Below are 13420 nucleotides of genomic sequence, written 5' to 3'. Positions count from 1 at the left end.
TACACCATATTTACACAATACAATACGAACAGGAGCTTCCTGTTCTTTCTAATAGCAATTGCCAATCAATATCGCTCACCTTATATTGTTTCCCCTTCTATTATATTTCATTTGTATGTCACCATTCTTAACCCTCTTATCTTACTCCTCTCCTATATTGGCTGATTACCTCTAGTAAGATTAAACCACTTGGATACATATATATGTGTTAATTCTCCTTAACTACTATTTTTGGGCTTTGTTGTCTTCCTTCATTGATCCTTGTTTCTTTCCTCCATCCACCTATACCATTTATCCCATCTCTGGTAGTATTCTGTTTCTTCTTTTCCCTGGATTTCTTTTGTTAATTTGTCCATTTCAGCACAGTCCATAACCTTTCTTATTATTTCATCTTCGCTTGGAATTAATTTGTTTTTCCATTTCTGGGCAAAGGCAATCCTTGCCGCCATAATTATATGTAATATTAAATACTGAATTTCTTTTTCTATTGTATTAATTGTATTTTTATATTTCAGTCATTATTTCTAATTAAAAAAAACTTCAGGTTTCCATTCTATTTTAACACCTGTTATTACCTCTAGCCACTTTTTGATTCTTTTCCAAAAAAAATTTAGCCTCCTCACAGGTCCACCATAAGTGGTAGTATGTTCCATGTATTGATTCACATTTCCAGCATTTTGGGGAGGTATTTGTTGAGATTTTAGCTAACCTTGTTGGTGCCAGGTGCCATCTGTAAAACATTTTGTACTGATTTTCCTTGTGTGAAACCAATAGTGTCATTTTTAAGTTTGTTCCGCAAAATTTTTCCCATTTATCCAATTCAATATTAAAGCCAAAGTTCTGTGTCCATTTTATCATTTGTTCTTTCACGATTTCCTCTTCCATTTTATGCTTCAGGAGAAATTTATATATTCTCCCTATCATCTTTCTATCCGAGCTATGAATTCTTTTATCCAAGTCATGTGGTTCTGTTTCAATGTCATATATTTTAGTATCATTATTGTGTTCAGTTTTGATTTGCAAGTAGGTTAGCCAGTCAACTTTCATGTTTTGTTCTGCCAATTCTTCAATTGTTTTTAAATTTCCCTGTCCGTCAATTATGTCTCTGTATCAGAACATTTTATTCATATCTATAAAATTTGGATATATCGTCCTTTCTGTCGGTGATAGCCAATTCAGGATTTTCACATAGTGGACTTTTTTTGATTTTGAGCCAGTTTTGCAATAACGCTCTTCTAATTAAATGTTTTTGAAAGTATTTGTGCATTTTATTTTTATCATCCCATAGGAATGTATGCCAACCTGCTTGCAAATCATGGCTTTCTAAGGTCAAAATTCTTTTATTCTTTAGCTCTATCCAATCCTTCATCCACGTTATTGTCACTGCTGATGCTTATAGATCCCAATTTGGTAATGCTAAACCTCCCCTCTCCTTGCTGTCTTGCATTGACTTTAGTTTAATCCTTGCTTTTCATCCTTGCCAAATGAACCTAGCAGTTATTTTGTTTAATTCTTGAAAGAAAGTTTTAACCGGGTTAATAGGTGCGGCTTGCAACAGGAATAAGATTCTTGGTAAAATATTTATTTTGACTGTGGCTATACGTCCCATTAGTGATAGCTGAATATTTTTCCAGCTTTCTAAATTTTTCTTTATTTGTGTCACTGATTGATTATAATTATCGTCCTTAATTGTGGAACATTTTGCAGACACCCAGATCCCCAAGTATTTCACTTTCTTAGTTTTTTGCATTCTAGTTGCTAATTCCAGTTCCTCTTCTTGCTTTTTTGTCATATTCTTGGTTATCGTTTTTGTTTTCCCTTTATTGTTTTTTAATCCTGCCACTTCTTCTAATTTTTTAATTAATTTCAGACTGGCTTCTAATGGATCTTCTAGAACAAATACTAAGTCATCGGCATAAGCTTGGGCCTTATATTCTTCATTTTTGAGTCTTGAACCTTTTATTCCTGGTCCTTCCTAATTCCATTTAATAAAATTTCCAGGGTTAATATAAACAGCAAAGGAGAGAGGCGGCACCCCTGTCAGACTCCCTTTTTTATTTCGATCTTCTCTGATAGTTCTCTGTTCATCAGAAATTTGGCTGTCTGACTGTTATAAAGTTTTTCTATCGTTTTTGTAAATTTTCCTCCGAATTTCATCCTTTCTAATAGTATTATAAATTTCCAAAATAGGTTGTCGAATGCTTTTTGTGCATCAAGGAAAACCTATGAATGAAATAGGATGGTTAAAAAACTTCCTTTATCCCTAGGATCTTTTTATGTCTGATACTACAGAGTAGTCCCTAGGCACTACTCAAGCCTTCAAGTCAGGCTTGAGTAGTCCTTGTTTAGTAACTGCCTACTTAGTTGTCAATTAATCCTAACTGTAGTCTACTTGGACTGCTCCCTTAAATCAAGCCATTTGCTCCCCCTGTAAGGCCTCCATGAGGGAAGTTGCAAGCCTTCAAAACAAAAAAGAGGCCACACTCCAGGGGTGGGTTGCTGATGGTTTTACTATCAGTTCGCAACCTGTGCATGTGCCAGACGCACACTGCGCCTGCGTGCACTGTTCAATGGAAATTGCACGCACAGTCACTAAAATCCAACAAGGTGGAAACAGCAGCAGCAGCAAGGGAACCAGTTCGGGAGGGGGTCAGACCTGGGTCGCTGCCAGTTCTGAATTCCCAGGCCTGAATTCCACCAACTAGGCCGAACCGGCAGCAACCCATCTCTGCCACACTCCCTTTAAGATCCATTACTTCATGTCCCTAAGTCCCTCATTATTGTCTCTTATGGTTTTAGGCTTTAACAAATAGATATGATAATTGCTGATAAAACATATAGTGTATATTTATTACTAATAACTGGTGTTTCTTGGATTAGACATGCAACAAGTGAATAAAATTCACATGTGCTCTAATTGCCCTGGATCTCCAGAGATCAGGGTTCTGTGTGTGTCCCAGGGGTGGGTTCCTGCCAGTTCTAACCTCTTCTATAGAAAAGGTTCCACAAATCTACAGTGTCGTTTAGAACCGGTTCCAGCTCCCTCCCCCTGCCTGTCCGCACATCATCAAGATGAAGAGCAAGAGGAGGAATTCTGGGAGTTGAAGTCCACAAGTCTTAAAGCTGTCAAGTTTGAACACCCCTGGGGTTTTTTTTCCTAAAGGGTTAGGGGTGCAAGGGTCTTGCAACTTGAGAGCTTTAAGACTTGCGTGCTTCAAATACCAGAGTTTCCGAGCCAATATTTTGGTTGCTAAGCAAGAGCGTTCTTAAGTGAGTTTCACCACATTTGACAAGTTGGACATGCCCACCCAGTCACATGACTGGCAAGCCACTCCCACCCAGTCACATGGCTGGCAAGCCACTCCCACCCAGTCACATGGCCGGCAAGCCACTCCCACCCAGTCACATGGCCAGCAAGCCAGTCCCACAAAGCAGGCCACACCTACAGAAGAGGTTCTAAAAAAATTTGAAACGGATCACTGACACACACATTCAATGTATTTACTTCAGAAAAACACCAGCATTGTAAGAACAGTGCCCTGCAGCTGGGGAAGTCCACATTGGAAATCAAAACAACTAAGATGGTGGTTGTGATTCTGTAATTGGTTTCCTTTAATTTATGTAATTTAAGTGCTACCCATCTGCAAAATGATTCTGGGTAGTGAACAAAAAGGATAAACAAAATAGAAAAATTGAATATAATATAATTACCCCCCCCCCCAAAAAAAAAAGGAATAAGGAAGGAATAAAGAATAAGAAGAGGTGGTGAGTCTACTAACAATACCTATACCCCTAAACATGTATGACAGAGCCACAACCACCTTAATCCAAGGCCTGGCAGAACATCCGGGTATCTGGACTCTGGAATGGTATCAGTGTGGGAGCCACAAGTTAATCAGGGGGATTTCATTCCAGGGCGTAGGTTTCGCAACTGAGAAGACACTTCCTGGGTTCAATAGAGAACACTATTTGATGGAAGGAACCTGGAGCATGCCAAACCCTGTCAGCTCAGACTGGCCAGGCAGACACCATTTGAGGGATGTTCACTTAGATAATCAGTCTTGTGCCGTGTAGGGTTTCATAGGTCAACACCAGCACCTTGATTTGCCTCTGAAAGCAAACTAATAACAGTACAGTTCATGAAGCATGCCTGTAATTGACCAGACTGCTACATTCTGAACCAGTTGGTGCTTCCGAATTGACTTCACAGGCAACCCCATGAATAGGGCATCTCAGTTGTGACTATGACCTCCTAAGCCAGGAAATGGTGTGACTTGTACATCAGCTAGAATTATGCAAAGACCTTCCTGGGCAAGGCTGCTACTGCTCTTTGAATAGCAGCTGACAGTTCAGGGAGATCCTCAGATTTTGCATCACTCTTCAATAAGAAAGTGCAATCCAAAGTTAAAGATTGAATATCCCAAATTCAAATGGCCATAATGTTTGCCTGCATTCAGTTTTATTAGGATTCAGATAGAGTTGGTTCCTCCCCGCCCAGATCTTCACAAGCACTGAATCAGACCTCAACAGCCTCACTTGGTTGACTTGGGGTCAGAAGATATAATGAGATATCATTAAGATACTGATAATATTAAACTGAAAAGTTGCAGATAATCCAATATTTTCCTAAATATGTTGAACAAGAAGGGAATGTCAAACACTGTGACATCCAATAAAGGAGAAACCTAGGGAGTAACATTTCCCCTGCTCCAGCCAACACCAAATGGAACCAATCCCAAATAGAGGAGAATCACCATTAGATGATGATTAACCCATCCCTAAACCCACAAACTAAATCCAGAAGAATACCATGGTCAACACTACCAATAACCATTAAAGGTGCATAAGAATGGATGTGGCACTTTCATCTCAGGTCTGGCACAGATCATCTACAAGTGCAACTAAGCCTCTGTCCTTATTGAATCCCAGGCTGAATTCTACTAAAACAGATCTAGATAACCCACTTCTTCTAGAGTCCTCTGCACCTGCAGTTAGATCAACTTCTCAACAAAACTCCCCAAAAAGAGATTAGAAACAGTACAATAATTGGCTTTTTCATGAGGCGAATACACCACCATGTCCTTCAGAGCCAAAGATACCAACTTCTCCTTCAGAGGCCATCACCATAATCACTTGAACCCAACTGGAAGTCACCTCACTGGCAACCTTAAGTAATCAGGAAGCACATGGTCCAACAAATAGGTGGCTGAATTAACCCACACCAAAATTCTTCTTTGCCAACTTCTTCAAATTTATTGACTCAAACTCAAACTAGATCACAAAACTGAGTATCAGACATCTTAGACTGACCTACCTACCCAGTTACAAAAAGAGGGTGGGATGTTATTACAGCTATACTTTGATTTTTAAAAACCTCTTTCCCCCACCTGTACAGATGCTTTTATTTGCAGGAATCAGAAATGTCAAGCTGTCAGTTCTTCTAAACAAATGATTAAGTAGATACTCAGGATGACATTCCAAATTTTAACTGCTTTCAGATTCTTGGGATAAATGAAACGGAGCTGCACATTTTTTTCTATGTTCTTAGATGCATATAAGCCTAAGCTAAATCCACCTGTTTCTCTTAGATTTTGAAGACTGGGTTCCACCATCAGACCATCAAGTGATGAATTACAACTGACACTTTCTCACTGCAATCAGCACACTGAACGCATCTTCTCTGGTAAAACTGGAAGGTTATAAATATGAATGGAATGACTTTTTTTAAAAAGGCCAAACAAGGAACTGGCTGCCTTTGGTTCTTTATAGAAAGATGAACCAAATCTGGCAAACAAATTAAAAAGAAGAAAACCCCCCCACAATCATACAATTGTGACTCAAACACAAGAGGCTCAAAGTACACAGAACGGCATTTGCTTCCAAAGAGCAATGGCTTCCTTTCTGGAATGACTGAATAAATAGTTATTAGAAGAAAATTAGGGATTTTATTCTTATTAGTATAATACTATAGAGACCCCCAGCAAAGTCACTGTTTTTGTCATTATACTATCAATGGCCCCTGATAGGTCTCAGAAGACAAGCGGTGAGCACTGGCCCTGAGGGTAGCTGATTACTTTTCTCCATAGGAACTAATTGTACCATCAACTAATATGGCATGAATTTAAGAGTTGATGTAGTTTCTAAACCTTCTCTTTGCATGACCCCCTCCAAAGAATAAAATCTTTTACAAAGCAAGCCTTTGATATGTGAAGATACTTTTAAACAGAATTGTCTACTTGATTACTGCTTTCCGGCTTTCCATTGGGTATGAACCTATACATTTGATTGTAACAGTCCATAGAACTGGTCCCAAAACTGGCAAACTTTCCGGAGTTTATATATGCAAAGTCATCGCATGCACAGGAATGCATTTTTAGTTTTCTCCCAAATTATACTAAATAACAGGGGCTATTTTGGTTCAAGAGGACAGAGAATTTGAGAATACGAGATTCTATTCTCTGATTTGAGAATAGTGTTCTCTGTCGAGTTTACGACAGAGAATACGCCTCGCTGCTAATGTTGCTAAATCTCAGCAGCTCCAACCTGCATGTTCAAAAGTGAGGCCTGCTGGGAATTGGAGTTCAGCAACATTTGGATTCACCACCCCCGATGTAGGCTCTTGCTCCCTTTTTTTCTTACCTGGTCTCTTCTGTAGCAATAAAGAAACCATCGTCAGGAGCATTGAGCCAATTCTGTCTCTGTCTCTTGAGCAATGGCATAACACTTGGCATAAGGTCATTTGTGCCGACTTGTAGAGTTTTGCCATTAGTTGTATAGAAATCATGTGCCGCTTGCTGAAATCAATATAAAAGGGAGAGATATCAGCAATATATACCATCCAGTATAGAGAATTGCCTCCTTCTTTATTCAGGACAAACAGCTCAGTTCTCCATTCTAATGTGGCTGCCTGGAGGTCAGTATTGGGCTGCTTGTGGGTCTAAACCAGGGTTGTCAAACTCAAGGCCCGGGGGCCAGACCCGGCCCACAGGGTGCTTAGATATGACCTGTGGGGCTGCCCTGGAAACAACAAAGGACTGGCCCATGGTGCCTCTGCCAGAAAGAAAGGAGGTTGGGAGGGCCTCACACAGTCCTCCCAGGACCTGTTTTTGGCCACAACTGCCTCCTGTATCTCTCTGCCAGCAAAAATGGAGCTCCATTTTCACTGGCAGAGGGCTGCAGGAGGCCATTGCGCTGAAAACAGGGCCCAGGGCACATACCCGGACCACTGGCAGAAGGCTGAAGGAGGCCATTGGGCCCCGTTTTCACTGGCAGAGTGTTCGGGCCAGCACAGGTGCCCCCAACCCAAGTGACCACATCCACACCAGCTCCTGAGGTCAAACACAACCCTGTTGCAGCCCTCTATCAAATCAAGTTTGACATCCCTGGTCTAAACCATTGGCTCACTTTTGGGAAACCTTAATGACATATATTCAAAAGCAGCCCAAGACCATAGTATCCTTCCTGAACTTGTAAATATCTTAATTTAAAATCTTTAATCTTAATTTGATATACTGGTGGTGCAACAAGATGTTAATCACTAAACACTTTTTCTGCTTATTGGTTTCCAACTGATCAGGTCCTATGCAGAATAGAAACAGAGTTCAGTATATAAAGTTTAAACCCATCTGTGGATAGGCCAACCCTTGATTTTTTTAAACAAAATACTATTTTAAAAATGTACCCTAATGGATAAGCAGACTCTCAAAATGTTCATGTTCTAATTTTTACAATCAGCTTATCTGTAGGCGATGCATTTTTCATGGTATTTTAGTTAAAAATTCGAGATTAAGCATATTTGCAGATGGGTTTATCTGCGAGGTTTTGTGGATACTTTTAAGAAATATTACTATTTACAGAATATTTATGGATAAGCCCATTCACAGATAAACCAAACCCAATTTTGGGAGTGGATTTCTTGCCTTAACTGTGACTCATACAGTATGTTTTTATACTTAAAACAACAGGTTTGGGGGAACCTGTGAAAATCCAAATGTTTCTGACTATAATTTTGACCAGGTTGAGCAAAGCTGAATAGTTGAAATTCAAGAAATTCTAGGCAAACACAGTTTTTCCACTTTTGCCCAAATTTAAAACTGTCTATTAGACTGGGGGAAAAGTAGCATATAAGTATAATTGTCTGAACTACACACTAAGTAAAGCTTAAGCAGAAGATGCATCCTGTAGTTCAGGAGATATATATGATGAACTTTTAATACTGCAACATTCACAAATTGCAATGGATAAAGAATTGGTGACCTGCACTGTATTTTATCCTCAGATACTTCATTTCACTTCTAGGCTCTGAAGATTAAAAAGTGACAAATGCTTTATCTCAATTTCAGTAAAAACCCCTGCAATGAAAAAGCTTGTTTTCTGCTGCTTCTATTTTTTTAACCTTGTTTTTTCTTCTAGTAGCTATGAATTCCATCTCATAATAATTAGACATTAACAAACAGTCCAGGTTTTGTCACAGCATTATGGTAAGAAATTTAACAACAGATGAATTTATTGCACTTGAAACAATCTGGATGTTAAATTGTTTCTCATTCTGGGTTGCAAATCTCGAAGTTCCAGTCACTATTCTGCATGTAGACTTTTGTCAGGTTTAATTTAAAGGACACTTCCACTCATCCCAATGACCCTGCACCTTTTGCTACCCTGCTCACATCCACACTTAACAATCAAATGATTTTTTTCTCCAGCTCAAATTGCAGAATTTCCATTTTTTTTATTCTTTCTGCCTTCCCCTCAGCTACAAAGACCCAATAATGTAATAGTAATAAATCAGCTGTTTCCTATCACTACCATTACCATTGTCACTAGCAAACACAAGGCAAGGATGGGGCACTGATTAAGAGATGATTTCTACACTGCATTGGTCAATTGCATAAATCATAGTTATCTTTGACCATTCCCACAATAGATGCAGGCAGGAGATTGGGGCATGGCAATACTGGCTGTGGGGTGGCGCCTTGAATTAGATCTAGTAAATACAATTTTTTTACTATGAAGTGAAATTTATTTTAAAGATGTGTTCAAATAATTGAGAGAGACCAAACATAAGCTCATTATTAGGAAGAGTAAGAAATGAAAGACAGAAAGGGTGAGAGGAAATAGAGGAATCAGCTTCTTAGTATAAAGAGAATGTCATCAGATACCTGAGTATTGACTGCTCTCTCAAAAGCCACTGGAAAGCATATCTGTCAATTGGCTCACATGTGATCAATTAAATCCTGAGCTAAGGCTTTAAGTACTTAAATATGATGTTCTAGAGCTGTTTTGGCAGCCTTTGTGTATTATTGATGCCAAACCACTCTCCTTTTATGCTGAAGGCATAGAGAGAGGAAGGACTCTTAAAAACCATCCACCTCATTTTTTGGCCTTTCCATAAAAAGCAATTTTGCAGCTACAACCTTGAGAATGCTTTCCCCAGGCAGTTTTGCTCTCTTATTTACAGAGGACTGAAAGGAACATATCCATATATCATGCTTTTAAGGATTTTATTTTCTCCCAATGATGAAAATTATATCCTGGCAGGAGTTATGCATGTCCAACCTAAGAAAACACATGCTTCAGAAATATTTGGCCAAAAGGAAAAATAATAATGGTTCAAATTAGCACAAACAATTCCATACTGAATTTTACTACCTGACAGCTTTCAAATGAACTGGGCTTTTTAAATATTGCTTGCATTGTATGTGTAAAATCTGAGATAAAGGGCTGTGATTTAATGGCTGGTAGGCTTTTTCTGATCTGTTGTAGGGTATAGGAACACATAGTCCATTTCAAAGCCGTTTTGTCTTTTATATGACCTGAGTTCTTTAGAAGGATCCAGTGCCTCTGACCTTCCCAGATATTCCTGTGTACATCTATATTCTTTTGGGCCATCATGTCTCACCATGCTGGTGAAACCCTGAAGGAAGAGAAGCCACCGGGACATATTTCATTAGCCTGGAGTTTAAAACAAAGTGGCTGTATTTCCTAAAGTTAGTTTAATACACAGCCTAGAATTTATCCTTCAACTTGAACATATTGCTGAATTTCTACATTGCCAAATCCACACAAAAAGGTATAGACAAGTTTTAAAATATGTATTTTAAAGAAGAAGAAGAAATATTTTTCTTCTTCTTCTTTAAAATACGCAATATGCATTTCTTGAAGAAGAAATGTTTTTTAAAATGCATATTGTTGAGAAAATGCATTAAAATATATTCAGAATTTCAAAATACAATTTGGCAGATGAACAGAACTCTGTCCAGTACAGGCTTGTAATGAACAGGCAGACAGGAAACAGATGGATCCAACCATTCAGCCTGCCAGCCATCCTACATGAGAAGCAAATTGTCTTTCCCTTGCCTCTCAAATCTTTGATACTGGAAAAACCTCAAAGGGGCTGACCTTTTTCTGTTTCATGCTTATTTTCTGGAAATATGATATGTCTATCTAGAGTGAAAAGAGGTTGAAGAGGAGGGGGAAAAACAGAAGTACTGTATACAACTTTCCATGAAATTCTTGAAGCGCCAAAGCTTTTCTTTATGCATAAAAACAGTATATACTGTATAAACAGGTTCCTATCAGGGGATCATAAAGTTGATACACTTTTGAGAAGGTTACTGGACAACCTAACTTCTAGATAACAGGAAGGAATATTTCAGATGTTGAACAGAGATCATCAGGAGACCTATCTCAGCAAAGGCAATCCTTAAAATAGTTGGCCATTTAGAACTTTAAAATGTAAGGATCAGCATTTTGATTTGGTGAAAAACATAGGCAACCAGTATAGATTGAGTAATTAAGTCACACTCTTATTATTAGCATTTGTACTAGCTAAGGTGCTTAGAAGGATATATCCACATACAGATATGTCTGGGTGTGTGTTGTGTGTATGAGCAGAACATAAATTATACTAGGAATTTTGCTATTTTCAAACCACTAGGTTTTGTTTTTCTTTATTAAGTCTGCCACTTTATTTCTATGTTGGAGGGAACTCTTTGTTTCATACCTAAACTCTACGTCCTATAAGGGAAAAGCTAGTTGGATGGTTTTTGCAGTTCCTGTTCAGTCACCCAGAGAAAATGAGCAGGACTGAAATTGAAAGTAATCAGCTAACATGCAAAGTGACAAGCTATTGCATTTTATTTTATATGTAGTTTCTTTCACTTTTGTATGGAAGAATGAGTTGTTTTTTCTTGTTCAGATATTTAATTTCTTCAAACAAAGATTAACCTTCCTTTTTGATGAACATTGTACACAAGAGGAAGATATTGTTTATACACATACTGTACTGTACCATAATATTCAGGCAAAGTAACCTTCCTATGCTTGATTCCTTTCACATTAGTCAAAATAGAAATTGCAGTATGTTGGCTAGAATTTCTGGTAGCTGTAGTCCCAAAACTTTGGAGAGTACCAGTATAAGGGAGAATGATTAAAAGGAAAAACACTGAAAGCAATGCTGAATATATATTTGGCTTTCTAAATATCTCTGACAAGTGTATGAAACCACCACTTAACATAGTCCAAATGCCTGTTGACAGATATTTACAGTAGATATTGCCTTGCAGTTTTCATTTTGTTACAAAGTCCCTTATGAATTACCTCCAGTTTGTTTTTGATTGATAGCCTGTAACATGCATATGCCATCTCTGGGACTATAACTGTGATATAAATCCATCCTTCCAGCTTTCCATCCATTGTACATTCTTGCTTTTCTCAGCTTTTTCATTAAGAAGCTTTTGGTGATGCCATGCCAATTTTTTCCCCTAATGGAACTTCAGTAGTTTTGTTTTTAGTTCATTTTGTTTGAGTTTTCCAGACTTGTTGCATAATTTCTCCTATGCATAATTCTTTCCATGAATAAAATTATGAGATGAGGAAGTACGTAGAATATATTCAAAGAGAAACACTAGAATATTCTATTCTGTAGGTTTCTCTCTTAATCTGTTACAACCATTTATAGACAAACGATTTGATCTTTTTCCTTCCCTCCCTGTTTCCCTCCTTCCTCCCTGCCTCCTACCTCCTTCCTTCCTCCCTTTCCTCTCTCCCACCCATCCACCCCTCCTTTCCTTTCTTTCTTTCTTCCTTCTTTCCTTCCAACTTAAAAAAAATAATTATTCACAATTACGTTCTACCCATCCTATCTGGCAGGAGAGGCAGGCTATGGGTCTTGTCCATAAAGGAATGCCATCAGGGACCCAGGAAAAGAATCTTTTCTGCCTTGACTTTTCTGTCATTTCTTTGGAACATCACCCTCCCCAAAACTTAACATTGGCCCTACCTCTCTGGCCTTTAGGATGGCATGACTATGCCACTGAATTTCAGGGTCCAGTGGTAGTGGTGAGGCTTTTCAGTGGTTGGACTGAATGAGGTGTTTGTCTTGTTAGTTTAGTTTCAGTAGTGATTTTGGTAGGGATTTATATATGTTTATTTAGATTTTTATTGTTCTTGCTGTTGTTTTTAATTGTTGCAAACCACCCAGCATCCCAGAGTGATGTACTGTATGCAAGATGGCTGGTTCTACAATGCTAATAAGTGAATATTTTTAAAGAATAGGCACAAATGTTATGGTTGCACTCCTAGGCACTGTCACCTGAGCATAAGCCTAGCTGAATTCAGAGTTTTCTAAATAACTCTGCATGAGATTTCACTGGATATTTTGCATTTCAAACAGGTTAGAATGAAAAAAAAATGAATACTTACCATTTTAGTTCCATGTGCATAACTGGGGAGTCCTAAAATATACATACACAGAACCAATTAGACCCAAATTAGCATTTGCTTTTGAAAGTATTATTTTTCTTACAATCTACTTGAAAGCAAATCAAGGGATGAAAACTGTAGAATCGCAGCACTTTCATAAGAGGCCAAAGTGTCTTTCTTCTACATAAAAGTAGCCCTCAGGTATAAAACCCAGGATAGCAGGTATCGTTGATAATGGAGTTACAAGATCTGAAAAGCGGTTATATTGAACATGGAACAAATGAGTTTTCCTTACTACAATGAGCTGAATATGAACATGAAACTAATAGGTAGAGTTGAAATACTACTGCTTGATAGTAGAACAGAGAAATACATCATGAACAATTCAGACATTGTTAAGTAGAAGCTGGATGGGGCTTGCTTGCTGCCTCTCTCCCTCCACACTGAGTCCTGCGAAGTACCATGCAAATAATAATTCAAAGATTTCCAAAGAAAACACTTCGTAAATACACAAGATATACTTACAAGATATCTGGACTGAGCAGGGGGACTTGCTTTATAACTTTCAAAAAGCCTTTCAATCCTAAAAGTATATTCTTCTCCTGCTCTATTATCACAATACACCATTGCTTATGTTCCATTTTTGCTGCTTTGCCTTTTAATTAATACCAATTTCATTATTCTGCACTCTTCATTAAGGGCATCAGAAATGTGCTTA

The 13420-nt window shown here is 38.2% G+C and overlaps 1 protein-coding gene across 1 annotated transcript in view; it reads right to left on the bottom strand.

The window, feature by feature from the left end:
• The window catches only part of MTA3 (metastasis associated 1 family member 3), a 138143-nt gene that overhangs the window by 16727 nt on the left and 107996 nt on the right, over nucleotides 1-13420 (bottom strand). The window contains exons 17-18 of the mRNA XM_081942716.1: nucleotides 12703-12734; nucleotides 6640-6794 (exon numbers count right to left, since the gene is read on the bottom strand). Coding sequence (XP_081798842.1) covers nucleotides 6640-6794; nucleotides 12703-12734 — 187 coding nt within the window. The remainder of the gene's footprint in view (nucleotides 1-6639; nucleotides 6795-12702; nucleotides 12735-13420) is intronic.

This window comes from Natrix helvetica, assembly GCF_964273705.1.
Source record: "Natrix helvetica genome assembly, chromosome: 2".
In the NCBI taxonomy this organism is placed as follows: domain Eukaryota; kingdom Metazoa; phylum Chordata; class Lepidosauria; order Squamata; family Natricidae; genus Natrix; species Natrix helvetica.
The sequence above is the reverse complement of the archived record's forward strand: the minus strand, read 5'-3'. Positions and strand labels throughout refer to the sequence as shown.